This window comes from Microtus ochrogaster, chromosome 4, assembly GCF_000317375.1.
Source record: "Microtus ochrogaster isolate Prairie Vole_2 chromosome 4, MicOch1.0, whole genome shotgun sequence".
NCBI lineage: Eukaryota > Metazoa > Chordata > Mammalia > Rodentia > Cricetidae > Microtus > Microtus ochrogaster.
The window spans coordinates 88,309,316-88,324,919 of NC_022011.1; the positions used below are offsets into that span (position 1 = coordinate 88,309,316).

Sequence of the window (15,604 nt, forward strand, 5' to 3'; positions counted from 1 at the left end):
AGACATGACAGTTTTTACATTTCAAGAATTGTTCACAATCTGTTCTACACATGAATCCTTTAGGAAGATTTAATTATCGTACATAGAAAACTACCCTTGCAATCCATAGTCCTCATTCTTTTAAAAAATTAATACTTTATTCTTTGAGTTCATATGATGTATTTTGATTGACCCTGATTTCTTCCCCTAATTTCTCCCAGATCCCCTCCTTACATTGTCACACATCCATGTTTTTCATCTTCCAATAACACACTGAAGTCTAGTTTCTGTTGCCCAGCTCATGAATGTGGGCCCACCCACTAGAGCATGGTCAACTACCAGTGGCAGTGACCATTAAGAAAACTGACTCTCCTTCCTCCCAGAAGCCAACAACAGTTCCTCCCCTCATCATGAGCCCCTCCCTGCACCATGCTAACAATGACTGGCTGGATCTTATACAGATCTTATGCATCAGTGCTCCTGCCCAGAAGACACTTCCTCTCCAATCACCCTCTGACCTCTGGGTCTCACAGTCTTTCTACCCCTCTTCCACAATGGTCCTTGAGCTTTGGTGGGGGTCAGGAGAATGATATGGATGTCTCATTTGTAGCTGAGCACTCCATTCACGGACATTTAGTCTCTGCGCTTTTATCAGAGGCTACATGCTTAACACATTTCTAGCTAGCTAATAGTTAAAGCATTACTAAGGAGGTAATTAGTTATAATATCTAAGCATCAATAGTCCTCAAAGTACTTGCCTGGTGTTGGGGGCAAAGCCCCTGGGTGCCACTGAACACAGACAGGGGATTGCCATGATGCTGATGTTCAAGAACTGCCCTTGGATGGTTTGCCATTGACCAGCACTTTCTAAAGAAATCATAAGTGGCTGGTTACTTTCTCTCCCCAGTCACTAGGGCTGGGGAGGGCTTCCAGCACATTCTTTCTGACTCACCAGACCCTGGAGATTGCTGAGCATCTCTATAAGTAACAGGAACAAAAACATGTCACATGTGTGCAAAGCCAGCATCCACTACACATGAGACTACAGAACCCATATAATTTTGCACAAATCATTCCTTAGTATACTATTACTAAATGTACAAATGTGCTACAAGGAGAAATTTCCATTTTTTAATTCCTGGAACTCTTCCTCAATGCTGCTTTAACATTTAAATTCCATGCTACTCCAAAAATTCTCATAGGGACCAAAACTGTGTTTGCGGCTCATGTTTGTACCCAAAGTCTGAGTCATGGTGGGCACTCAAATAAGTGTCAGACAGGTTGATCAGTGGATGACTGATGATCTCACTGTCATTCTGGAGGAATGGTTGCTTCTGAAGACAGGAGGTAAACTCCATGTTTAATAGAAGATACAGGAGTGTATGATTCTATACCCTTTATTAGTATTTGAGAAAATAGCCCAAAAGCACAAGTCTAATAAACCACCTATGTCACTGTAGTTCATTATCTGAGGAGAAATAAAGTGGGGTTCAGGGGTTCAGAACACTGTTCTTGCAGAAGGCACACATTCTGTCCTAGCACCACATGGCCACTCACAATTATCTGTATCTCTGGTCTCCGTGGGCACCAGACATGTACATGGTGCATACAGGCATATAGGTGCATACAGCCAAATCATGTGTATGTATTTTACTAAAAATAGAGATGAGTAAAGATATTACACAGAGCTTTTATTTACCTTTCTTGTTCATCCCGAGAGCATCCAGCTGGTAAAAATGATATTTTGCAATCCTCTGGCCTAAATAATAAAATTCATTATTAATAGTTATTGCCATTGGGATATAGAATTTTTGCCACAAGGAAAGCACTTACTGAAGTTTGGCCAAGGCTTTGAGTACAGCAAAGTCTCTCCGCTGACTAGGGGACATCCATCGGTATTTCTCTGCAAGAGCCAAAGTCCTTCCACCAAAGCCGAACATGGCTGAGAACCCAAAGCGAAGAAGCTTGCCAGCAGAGCTGAAGCTGCAGGCGTCTACTGACTGTATGTGACCTTGAGAGGTATATTTGGTCCACCAGGGAGTGGTTGAGACAGCAGACATCAGAGAGAATGTTTATTTACTTAAGGAATTATGCCAGGTCCCATACATCATGGTTACTTATTTTTGCTCTCCTTCACCTGTCTCTACTATAACAACTGTGAATGCCACTTTCAACTTTTCCAGGTGCTGAGCAAAGAAACTCAAAGTAGTAAATCTTATCTATTTCCCATAAAAGGAGAGGGTGTGTGATGGTGGAGCAGATGCACCAGGAAAACAGAGTTAATATTAGCTTTGCATTGCGTTTATCCTGATAACTAACGACCTGCAGGTATGCCCTGGTAGTTTTCCTCCTCTGATAATATGCTCTTAGTCCTGAAGTCTTGAAACAGTCAAACAATAGTGCAGGTTATATATGCAAACAGTATGCGTGGACTTTATCCATTGTGTTTTAAAACTGTGATTTTTTTTGAACATCATTACAATATTTTTTCCATCAAGATAATAGTAATAAACTTCATGTACTGCTCTTTCCAAAGCATGTAGTTGAACTGAAAAGCAATTTAACTAGACGATGCCTTGCCTTTGAGCTTTAGACAAACATTTCTATGCTTAGAGACAGAGAACATTCCACCCCTGGATAAGACTGACAGAAACACAGCTCCTTATGTGAACAAAAGCATGCTTATTCTACCTGGCCCTCTCTAGAATTCTTACCCATGATAATATGCATAGTTGAAGTCACCACGTGAGGAATTCCACAAAGAGAATGTGCCAATACATTCGTAGATCCTGCCAAGACAGTTTTAAAACACGGATCATCAGTAGAGTCAGTGTTTTAAATTAACATGTGCTCTTATTACACATAGCCACAAGCATGTAATAGTCAGATGAAAATTAATGGAACTTTATGACAGAAAGTTGATTAAAATAATTATAAATACAGCTTTCCGTTCACAGCACAGATGCATGTCAAATGTTTGCAGAACTATCAAATTTCTAAATGATTTAAAAGTTAGGAAAAACTCCTCCACTTGCCCCTCTGACACCTACAACTGGTGGTGACCTGACCCAGTCCCTTACCAGCTGCAATGCTCTGGAGAATGGACCCCTGCCTCTCATGGGCAGCACTGTAGAGTAGATGGGTCTGAGAGGGGCATAGCTGATATTGTGTGGTGATGGGGAGGAGGAAAAGATGCCCTCCCCTCTTGCCCCTTCTGCCTTTAGCTGGCAAAGAAGATGACTCCTTTAACAGATGCTGTACTCGCGTCTCGTTCGGGCAGCACAGTGGAGAGGACCCTGTTGATTAGGGCACAGAATAGCCAGTCCCGAGAATGCGAGCATGGGAGACCTAACCCCATCCCTCAGCTGCCATGTGGTGGCATGGGTGGGGGAGAGATATCCATCAATGCCTGAGGCAGGAGAGAGAGCCGGCCCTGAGGTTCTAGGATCCTGCCCCCACCAGCTGAAACGCTCAGGAGAGCAGCACAACAGAGCTGACCCTGCTGGTGGGGGTCTAAGTGATCCAGCTCCAATGTTGTGAGCAAGGGAGAGCTGGCCACATTACTCCTCTGTCAGGTGGCACTAAGTGCTGTAGGAAATCCTACAGCCAGTAGTTACCCGCCCACTGGGGCGTGGCGTCTTCTACTATTTGTAGAGCATGCATTGGGCTTCTTTTCCGGCTGCAGGATTCGGTTTCTGATCTCCGTTCCAGCAGAGGATTCCGATTTGTGAGTCTACCCCTAAATAAATAACCGTCTATTTCTCAATTCTGAGCTAGTGTGGGATTTCTTTTAAGCCTCCTTCTTCAACCACGGGTAGAGGAGAGATATCTTTCCCCCTCCCTCCAGTCTATCAAAGCCCGAGGCAGGTAAAAGAGTTGGCTCTGAGGTCTTAAGAGCAGGAGAGCTGTTTCTGCCCCTCATCAGCTGCAGCACCTAACAGAGCAGCCTGGGTAACAGCAGAGAGGTCCCCGAAGGTGTAGGTATGGGAGATCCTGTCCTGAGGACTTGAAAGTGAGAGAAATGGCCCCAGGCCTTGTTCGTTGCTCAGGGGTGATCTAGCCAGGGAAATAGTGGAAACTGCAACCTGATTGAGAAGATGGGAGAGCTGGCAGGCTGACCAACCCTGCAACTACCTAGGTCCAGAACCAGGGTTAGGTGCTGGCCCAGCCCAACACACACCCCATCAGTGAACTCCTGGAGCACGGGATTGGGGTAGGGGTGGGGACTGCTGTAGACCCAGGGCTGCACAGTCTCCATTACATAGAGCATCAACTGGACATTCAGGAAGAGTTCCAGCAGGAGCCCAGTGTTGATGGTATGGCAGAGACCAGGGGCCTCAAAATAAACCAGTGATTCTTTGGGTTAAATGCCTGCATGTGAAAATCTATGGATAAAGGGGTTTAAAAATAAAAGTTAGAAAATACCACAAAATATTAGAAAATTGAACTGGGTATATCAGCCCAGTAGTAAAGTGCTTGCTACCATATATAAGGTCTGTATTCCCTCCATGGTACCACAAATTAGAGAATAGTTCACTGACTTATAACTATTTTGATGAAGATATTTATACTCTGTCAAAATTACAACAATATAGAAGCTTACTCCATTCAACTTTACGGAATAAGCCTTTCGCTTCTATATAAAAATGGGCAGTAGCAGCAGAAGAATGTCTGTATGAGCAAAGACGAGCATATAGATATTTAAATAAGAAAAAAATCAGTCATTAAAAAATACATTATCATTGTAAACTCTGACAGGCATGTTCAAAATACATTCTGTGAAAATTAGAGGGAAATTCTCACTTCAAATAGGTTTCCTTTCATATCTGAGACAAAAACTGTTCCAAGTGAAGAAAATATTTAACTTGATTATTATCCTCTAAAAATGTGTACACAGAATATAATTTCTGATTTTCATAATTATTTGGATAATTCAAAATACTCTAGGATTCTTCCATCTACCCACAGGAGGGGAAAGCTCCCCAGTGAAGGCCCTGTGATGTTTCTGTATGACCCAAATCATGCACGCTTGCTTCCAAAGGGGGAAGGAACAAATCCTCATCTCTAGGCTGGTAAAGGCATTGGAAAGTATGGGAAGAGGTTGAATTGGGCAACAGGTAGAAGTGAATTTTCGCCAAGAACTGTGCAGCCTGGGCCTGTTGTACACTCATCACTGAGCCAGGGCATTTCTGTGACCATGATAAAGGGCTCCAGCTGTGTCACCTGCGACTATGTCCTTGGGTGTTCATTTGCAGAAGCTGCAGAATCTCTACGACTACTACCGTCACCGAAGATGTCGTCAAAATAAGCCTATGCCACTCAGCATTGAACAACAGTAAGCACATTTTATTTACTAATGAACAATAAGCATGATTAAATCAGAACTCTAGCCACAACAACGCAAACACCACCAAAGTTCAACTTACTAACTGCTAACGTCATTCTGACTGAGTGACCAAAACCAAGATACATTCTGAATCTAATTACTTAAAATGTGGCAACTGACTGTTTACTGACTGGTGCTCACTGGGAACAGAACAAAAATATCAATCTCACCAGTTCTATTCAAAATCATCCTAAGAAAGATCATCCCCATTGTCTCAGTGTGTGGGTGTACCCCTCGCGGTCCTGAGTTCCTTGCTCGTGCTCCCCCTCCTTCTGCTCCTGATTTGGACCTTGAGATTTCTGTCCGGTGCTCCAATGTGGGTCTCTGTCTCCTTTCATGGCCTGATGAAGGTTAATATTCAGATCCTACTGCACATACTGGCTTTGGGGGAGCCTAGGCAGTTTGGATGCTCAACTTACTAAACCTGGATGGAGGTGGGTGGTCCTTGGACTTCCCACAGGTCAGGGAACCCTGATTGCTCTTCAAGCTGATGAGGGAGAGGGACTTGATCGGGGGAGGGGGAGGGAAACGGGAAGCGGTGGAGGGGAGGAGGCAGAAATCCTTAATAAATAAATAAATTTAAAAAAATCATCCTAAGAGCTTTGTTCTGAACAATTAGTCAGGAGGACTATATAAAGAAGTTAGAAAGGAAGGAGTTAAATTGTCACTGGTGCAAATAACATGATCACTTAGAAAACCCCAAAGACTTTGACTTCAGTAAGGTTGCAGGAAACAAAATTGATATATATACATACATATATATATATATGTATATATGTGTGTATGTCCATATATACATAGTGTTTTTATTTACTTATAGCAAAATGTCATAAATAAATCAAGACAATAAAGCCATCTGCAAATACTACCAAAGATACTTAGGAGCAAATTTCTCTAAAGAAATAAAGGACTTGAAAACTTAAAGCTATAAACATCAATGAAAGAGGCTGAAGCTGGTATAAAATAAATGCATACATCTCTTGTGTTCACAAACTAGGAGAGATAATCTTGCTAAAATATCCATAGTATCCTAAATAGTCCCTCTCAAAGGATCCAAAGCAATCTCCATGGAAATTACACAGTTCATCATAGAAACAATTAAAAAAAAAAAAAAAAGACCAGACTCCAAGTATCTACCACAATCTTGAGAGAAGAGCAAAGACCAGACTCCAAGTATCTACCACAATCTTGAGAGAAGAGCAAAGCTTGTGGAGGCAACATACACCTTCAAAATCAGCTGCAAAACTAAAGTCATCGAAACAGCATACTGTTGACATTAAAACAGGTATACTTATCAGCAGAATAAAATACAAATACCCTAAATGGAAAACTCCCATACTTATGGTGAACTGATATTCTACAGATTAAACACACACAAAACAACAAAAGGAAGTTACAGTCACTAAGACTGGACACTTGGTGTCCATGTGCAGGAGAATGAAATCAGACTCTCACATAGCTTGTACACAAAAGCAATTGACAGTGGATTCGATACTGGCAGACCTTCAGTGAGAGACAGCAGAGTGGGTGACTCCGTGCTGCTGTTCGGATCCCCAAAGTACAGGTGATAAGAGCAAAACTGTATGCATAGATTACACCCCACTGAAAAGTTTCTGCACACATCAAGAGACTCTCAGTGGAGTTGAAGATAGCCTGGTGATGTGTGACAAGGTGGGCAGATGGACAAACTTGTAGGATATTATGTCAGGTAAAATACAACAGGTATGAAGACACAGACACTGTAAAAATCTTAGCAGGGAGTAGGTAACAATGGTGGAGAGATGGAAAGGGTACAGCCACGCTGGCCAAGGAGGCAAAGTGCAGGTTAGAGAGAATATCAAGAGTTCTATTGTAAAATATGCTGACGACAATCAACGTGTAACATACGGGAAAACTACTAAGAGAAGAATTCATTTTCTCACACAGAAGAAAATGATAAATATGTAAGGGAGTGAATATGGTAATTAGTCCAAATTAGTCATTCCACGATGCCTAGATATTCCAAAACGTGCTGTACATAGCCATGGACAGCTTTTAGTCAATTTAAAAATAAGTGGGGAAAAGCCACTTAAATCAACCATGCCAGAAATAAACTAACTTAAAAAAATGTGTTTCCCAGGCCCCACTTTAGATATAATGAGTCAGTCTGCAGTTTCTAAAATGCCCAGGTGAATTTTCTAGAGGCGCAGTCTATGAAGAAGCAGTAGCAACATCACCTGGTTCCTAGGTTCCACCCCTACCTGTGGTGTGAATTGAATGTGTGCCTGAGCACACAGAGTAGGGCAGGTAAGTGTTTTAACAAATGCTCACCATGATTTTTGCACTCTCGGTCTGCAAACAAGTCTTCTAGAAACACTTACTCGTGAGACCTTTGGTATGAACACCCCATGAACTTTTGGAGCTTACTGCCTGGGTGTTATTCACACGATTCATGATGAATCAATTATTCAGAGGGGAAAATTGTTTTTTTCTTGCTGCATCAAATGTATAGTAAAGGCTTTGGAGAGAAGACACACTTAGACAGGGGTCTTTAGTATTATTGTTTGCAGTATTGCATGACATCATTTCCTCCATTCCTGAGGTTGAAGAGGGCTCTAAGAGCTATCTTCCAGAAAGGCCGTAAGATACTTAATGGGATTCTGTGACACACAATAGCTAAGGACATGAATCATGACTCAAGAAAGGGAAGACAGCTCCCTATGAGCTTGAAGTGTGATGAGTACTCAAGCGATATCCTTTTGAAATGCCGAAATCAGTTTGCTCCCTGACCTGTCAAGTGGTCCAACCATCCTCCAACTCGGTTGAGTTGTCATAGGAAGCAAGACCACATCATTCATCATCTACTCATCAAGGCGTTACCTTAATTGTTGAATGTGACTTTCTTTAGCATGCTGAAGAAAACACAAAAGTTCATAAGAAGGCGCGCCTGACATTAAAAAATTACAGATAGTATTATTCCCCTCCAGGAATGTGGAGACTATTTGAAAAGATGTCGACAATAAAGAACACTACACTGTTCACATGAATAGCGGAGGGTAAACATTTTAATTAGCAGGAAACATTATTTTTCTGAACACTACCAGCAACTTTGCCCAGCAGCCCCTCCCCCACACCTGCTGAAATGTGCTAAAAACAAAGACCTGGGGTGAGCTGGGGGGCAGCAGTTCTTGAAAGAGGAAGTGAAACCCTTACTGATAGAGTACTGGGCATCATGCACAGAAAAAAATAAACGAATGAATGAATGAATAAATAAGTAAATAAATAGATAAATAAATGAAAAAATTGTCCTTGGAGGTGCAAGCACTTCTACAGAACAATTAACTTAATTAACCAGACAGCATGAATATTCATAAGGCGGTTAATGTCTCCTACATCCAGGCAGATAAATGTGCGGTAATGACTTCCTAGTCAAGCATATCTAAAATTCTCATGGAAGCAGCACCTACACATCGGTTCTTTGCCTTAAATCTAAAAATTAACAGTCCCTCGGCAATATTTTATTCTCCCCAAATTAATTGGAAAGCATGAAATTTATTTATGCAAACTCTACCGGAATCTATGATTCAGAGCCATCAGTGTGTGGATTAAGTCTTGTCTTACAACAACTGGATTGCTTCTTTATTTTTATGTCCTCTCAGGCTTCTCTCGCTAGCCCCCATTCCCTTCTAATCAGACTCTGTCTGTATAGTTCCTCAGCACCGGTTCCCATAGCAACAAACACAATTCCTAATAGCCAGCAGTTCAAACACAGGCTTTCCCACATCGGATACATTTGAGTCTGAGGATAATTCAGCAGCTTAGTCTGTTGGCTCAGTGGAGTAATTTACTAAACACTCTCCCTCTGGGTGTCTCTCTCCAGGAGGCTAATGGCTTCAAAGGCAGGCTGTCTCCTCATGGGCAGCTTGGAAACTTCCTGCCTAGCTCTTGTTCCCATTCTTCATCAAAAGCCCTGACTAGGCATAGCATTCTCGTATTAAACAACCCTTCCTATTAGACAGAATTAGCAAGCCACAACTCCTAGTCCACAGCCAGAGTTTGGCAGCCTGCTGTATCTTCCAAACAAAAAGATCACAATGCCATTTCTGGAAAAAGCCACTGAAAAACAGGCTATTTTCAAATTGTAAATAGGCTTTGAAATTAAGCGGGGAGAAATCCCCAATGCCTCAACATTATGCGTTTGTAAAAATTGGTTACATATGATAGACATAAAGATAATGACCAATTTTTATAAGCAGCTCCCCTCCATGTCAAGCGCACGCTTCTGAGAAGCTGCCCTATGCATTCCTGAGCCGCGGTGGTTAGTGGATGCCCTCAGAGTCAAGTGCTAACGAGAACAGCAGCAGCCTGGGCACACAGACTGCCAGAAGAGCGCACCAGCTACGAGCAGAACTGCTAAAACGACACTGAGGGTCAAAACCAAACGTGAAACAATGGCCCAAACTGCATCTCCCTCCCTTGCAGTCAAGGCTGCTTTATTATCTTCTTGGAGAACATTGTTCCTTTTGGTCGTGCTTTAAACTGTCAGGATGTATTCGAATCTCTCTTCCCCTTTCAATTAGTGGCTTTGTGAAAAACTTTTTACTCTACAAAGGCATTTGGATCTGTTCTGATTTGCCTTTTTTAAAAATGGTATTTCTCTAGGTATCTACTGAATAACATATATACTTGAAAAATCACAAATATGCTTTACAATAATAAAACCCTAAAGCTAATTCCTTAGGGAACCACTTACATGTTAAACACGTAAGGAGAGCTACTGCAATTCTAAATGTTTGGTATGGCTATGGTTATCACACAGAACGTTGAATTTTCTTTTAAACACACACATTTTTTTTTATTTTCATAAGAGAAAATGTATTTTACTGGTTTTGTCTATGGTTTTTTTTTTTTTTTTTTTTGGTTTTTCGAGACAGGGTTTCTCTGTAGCTGGAACTAGCTCTGTAGACCAGGCTGGTCTCGAACTCACAGAGATCCGCCTGCCTCTGCCTCCCGAGTGCTGGGATTAAAGGCGTGCGCCACCATCGCCCGGCTTGTCTATGATTTTTTTATTGGTTAGTTTTTTGTCAGCTTGACAGAAGCCAGAGTCATTTGGGCAGAGGGAATGTCAACTGAAAGTCTCCAGCCACAATGGGCTGTGGACATTTTCTCGATTGAGGACGGATGTGAGAGAGGCCAGTTCACCGTATGTAATGTCACCATTGGACAGGTGGGCTGGAGGCTATAACAAAGCAGGCCAGTCCGCAGCATTCCTCCATGGCCTCCGCTTCACTGGCTGCCTCTAGGCTCTTGCCTCAAGTTCCTGCCATGACTTCCTTTCATACTAGACTACAAGCTATACGCTGGCTGAAATAGAACATTTTCTCATCAGGGTGCTTTTGGTCATGGTGTTTTATTACAGCAATCAAAACTGTAATCTTTTTAAATGAAAAAACTAGCAAATTCCCTCTATTATTGCTCAATGGAATGAGTGAATTATGTACATAACAGCATATTCTTTTCTTAACCATACATTGTTTTGCCCTGTTTCCCTTGCTTCAACCTCTGCTTTCTCCACAAGATATTCCGTACCCTGCATCCAAATTAATGCTCTTAAACTATGCTCCATTGCATGGTTTCCCCGATTTGAAGCATACCATATCTCTCTTCTGCGTCTCAGGTCAAACTCAGACCCCTTTCTGTGGCATGTCTGCAGAGTGTCCACCAACTGGCCCTCCAATGCACTATCATCTCCCATCAAAGCCTTCCTTTCTTTGCCTCAAGTGTTCCCAGTGTTCGCCTTTGCTTTTATTACGGTGGAGGCCATAGTTTAGTGTTCTGTGTATTCACTCAACTTAATAAACATTATTGCATACTCCCTGTGCTAAGGTACCAGGGATATGCTTGGGATAAGAGATGAGGACTGGAAGGCGTTTGCCCTCCAGAACCCTGGTTCTCTTTTCAGGCACAAGCAAGTTCCCTATTAAAGTTAGAGTCATCCAAGGTTGCACATTTTACCTCACAGGACCCTGTAGACACCGTATGCAGAGTAGCCCGATTTTGAAACTTCTCATCTGGTTCTGGGGGCCATTAGGCCTTTTCGTAATGAAATAAAAATTCCACCGATAATTACTTAGGTGTCCATATATCCTTTGAACACCCCAGACTTCATAGTACAATGATCTTGTAAGCACATGGGTGTTATACAGGATTCCCCTAATAGAGATTAGAAAACATGAGGCTCCAAAAGATTAAATATCTTGCCCCAAGTTTTACATTTGCTGTGGAAATGCTGGATGATTCGTGAGGCTGTCTAAGAATTTGTACATTTGAGTATCATTAGGAGGTAGGAAGAGGAATTACAGGAGAGAATATTGTTTGGGTTTGTTTTTGTCAACAGGACACAAGCTAGCACTGTCTCGGAAGAAGGATTCTCCACATCAGATTGGCCTGTAGGCAGGCCTGTGGGATATGAAGTATTTTCATTAATGATATGGATAGTCCAGCCCACTGTGGTTGGAGCCAGCCCTAAAAAGTTGGTACCCAGTTGTAAAGGTAGCTGAGAAAGTCATGGAGAAAAAGCTAGTAGGCAGCATCCTTCTATGTCTCTGCTTCCGTCCTTGCCTTGGCTTCTCTAAGTGATGGGCTATAAACTAGCTGTAAGATGAAATGAGCCCTTTTCTCCCCAGCTGGGTTTTGGTCATAGCAATAGAAAGCAAACCGGGGGGGGGGGCAATTTAGTGAATCTGTGGGGCTACTCCTTACCTGCTGGTATTAGGCCAAGTGGAAGCTGAGCTCTCATGGGAGTCAGGAGGTGGTCCAAGTCTACACCAGCATCCTTCTGAGCTCTGAGGAGAAGGGCATGGGCGGCTTCACTAGCAGATCCATCTCCACCAACACAGACAATGCTGGGAACACAGAAGCAAGCAGAAGAAAACTGATTAGTTGATATTGAGGAAATCTAAAATTTAAAACATTTTCTAACCTTACTTACATAATATATGGGACTGTGTAGTGGATAGGATCACTCAAAATAACCTCAAGCCTTTAGTAAGGGATAATGAATGACTCAGAAGACACAGCACTACACAGATACAAATACTTTACAAAACCAGACCCTCTGTAGTAATTGGAGCCGTGGGCTGTGTCCCACCACCCAGTTAGCTTTACCCGAGATAATTACACGGACACTGTATTCTTTTAAACACTGCTTGACCCATTCTCTTCTAGGCTAATTCTCACATATTAATTTAGCCCATTTCTAATCATCTGCTGTAGCCCACAAGGTGGCTTACCAGGGAGATTCTAGCCTACGTCCATCCTGGGTCGGAGCTTCATCGCGTGTGCCTCAGAGAGCAGAGCTCTCGCCTCTGCCCGCAAGAGTGGAGCATCGTGTCTCTCTGAGGCGTCTGCCCTCGAGAGGAGAGCTGTTGAGTCTGACCTCACTTCCTCTTCCTCCCACCTATGTTTTAACCTATCAGGACAAGCAGCTTCTTTATTTAACCAATGACCTTCCTCCATCAACCCTCCATAGACAAAATAGTTACAAGGCTTTAAACAGAGAACATTCCAGCTCACATCTAACCAGCATGTGTTTGTTCACATCCAAAGCATGTTAAACCAAGTTTTTGAACTCTCTATCTGTCGGGTTTCAAATTTTTTCCTTGAGATTTTTCAATGTCTTATGAACTTTGTTAATCCTTATCCATTGACTATGTACATGTTGTGTGTGATCTACAAGGACCATATAAACCCTTCCTTTCAAAAGATATCATTTTGCTTGAAAGAGTTTGATTCTTAGATGCTTAGGATGGCAGCCCATGACCACACGTGACAGCATCACAGGTGTGTAAGAGTCAGAGGCGATCTTTTCTTGAGTATTTCCCTGCACAATAAATAAGGAAATGACCAGGAACATGTTGTCATGATACAGATGTTAGAAGACTGCTTAACAACAGAGCAAGAGTGAATAAGTGCCATTGTGAATATCAGCTAGTGGCTATGACTGTCTACATATCCGACATTGTTCTCAACTGTTGACTCTCTGGGTGTTAACTTCCTTAAGTGATAGCTGCAGACACTAGATACTGACAGCCTCAATTTGCAGATCAGGAAGCTAAGGCGTAGAGCGATTAAGTAGATTTCCCGTGGTCACCCACTTTAAGTATCCACACTATCATTCAATAGAATGTTCTAACTTTCCTTTTTCTATGTAAGAAATACAAAGACCGAAGCCTTACGGGAACTTTACTACTTTGAAATCAATTTGAACCAGAAAAGTCAAGATGAAATAGAATGAGTTAGAAAGGAATAAATATATAGCTCAATAAAAACAAAAATAAAGTATCAGAAATTAACAGATTAAAAAAAAAGGAACACATGTACTGACTCATGTCAACAACTACTAGATCACGGTTAACGCTCACTGTCAACTTGACTGTGTTTAGGATCACAATGGATATATACTTCTGGTCAAGTATGTATTTCTAGAAAGTTTTAACTGAGGAGGGGAGATGGTGTGGGTAGCACCATCCTACAGGCTCTCGTCCCTGACTGAATACAAATAGAAGTGAGCTGAGGACTAGAATTCATCCTTCTCTGCTTGTAACTATGGAAACAATGTGACCCACAGCCTCACACCCCTGCTGCCCTTCCTTCCCCACCATGAAGATGCTACCACCTTCAAACTGTAAGCCAAATCAAACCCTTCCTTCCTTAAGCTGATTTCTTAAAATGCCCAGGTGACTTTTACCACAGCAAAGAGGAGAAATGGCTAACCACATTGCTCAGATTACATCACGTATATGACATAAACCCAATGCATATGTTTAATATACAAGCACCATGGAACAGGATACTACAGGGAAAGAAAAACATCATCCTTTTGCCATAAGCCACTCTACACTGAAGAGCTACTCGAGTGGCCCCTTTGCATCTGAGAAGTCTTGCTGTTCTCAGGATGAGTAAACTTTGTCACTGGCCTCAGTAGAATGATTCTAGAAAAGTGGAATCAGGCTGTGCATTTCTTTCCATTTCTAAAAGAAGAAAAACAAAGGACTTTAAGGGACTGCTTGCATATCTTCTATCACAACCAATATTATCTTTGAAATGTTGAATTTCAGGTTGGTTTTTTATTTTTGGGTCAGGGTTCGGCTTTAAAAACACTTACTAGCTATAACAAATACCAAAGTCAACCTGAGAAAATGTCAGTGCTAGTCATGTAACATCTACATTATAGTTTATATATCTCATAGTATTATGAACAAAATAATGCTGCTATGTAATCCAGAAAATTAAATACACACACACACACACACACACACACACACACACACACACACACACACACACACACAAAGGAAAAGCAAACATTAGTATACTAATAACATAAACAATACAGGTTGTTTTAACAGTGTTCATCTTACAGTGAATGCAACTGCCACAGCTTCACGTCTCTTCTTTGCCCTTCCATAACTATTTTTAAAGAGACCATGGAAATAGGGGCAATATGGAACCTAGCTTCCCCCAACTTTTAGCCATGGATTCCACAGTGTTTGCTAGGATACACTGGAGTGGGACACCAGCTGTCATTGCTGTTTCTCTTGGCTTTCGAAATATGTCACAATGTGTCTTTACAGAAGCATATGGAACTCGTTTTTAAAAACTCTAAAATCTTAGGAAATAGTATTTCTTAAACATCATCTACCAAACTGTTTCACATTGCTGACTAAGCTATACTGAAGCTTATTTTGGATTGCAGATTCTCAACCTCCTGTCTAGTGGCCATGAATAACTTACTAACCATTTCCAATCAATAACTCCACCGCTGCCAAACAGGGATGTCACATACGAATCTCCTGAAGGAAGTGATCCCTGGGTCACAAACCGTCTTTAAATTTTTTTGTATAGGGCTACCGGGTGGCCCTGTTTAGTTGCTGAGGAATCCCATCTGGACGGGTGAGTGTGTGCTATCCAGGGGTGGAGTGTCCCGGAAGAGAGCACAAACCCCCCATCCCCCAGCTCTTTCTGCAGGGCTGTCTTTCTTTTGCACGACCTGTTGTAATAGGAGTGGCGGGGCTGCGTCCCCAGCACTCCGGTCGCACCCCGACCGCCTCCGGCTAGCTTATGCCCCAAAATAATTACACGGACACTGTATTCTTTTAAGCACTGCTTGGCCCATCTATCTAGCCTCTTCTAGGCTAACTCTCGCACCCGGACTAGCCCATTTCTTATCATCTGTGTAGCACCGGTCTTACCGGGAAG

At 42.1% G+C, this 15,604-nt stretch overlaps 1 protein-coding gene across 2 annotated transcripts in view; it reads right to left on the bottom strand.

Annotated features, from left to right (window-relative positions):
* The window catches only part of Cerkl (ceramide kinase like), a 112,152-nt gene that overhangs the window by 7,970 nt on the left and 88,578 nt on the right, over window positions 1-15,604 (bottom strand). For both annotated transcript variants that reach the window (XR_003376848.1, XM_005346631.3), the window contains exons 5-10: window positions 12,107-12,249; window positions 2,694-2,768; window positions 1,813-1,990; window positions 1,679-1,738; window positions 932-957; window positions 738-846 (exon numbers count right to left, since the gene is read on the bottom strand). Coding sequence is in view for 1 of the 2 variants with exons in the window: in XM_005346631.3 (XP_005346688.1) it covers window positions 738-846; window positions 932-957; window positions 1,679-1,738; window positions 1,813-1,990; window positions 2,694-2,768; window positions 12,107-12,249 (591 nt within the window). In the remaining variant the exon portion in view is untranslated. The remainder of the gene's footprint in view (window positions 1-737; window positions 847-931; window positions 958-1,678; window positions 1,739-1,812; window positions 1,991-2,693; window positions 2,769-12,106; window positions 12,250-15,604) is intronic.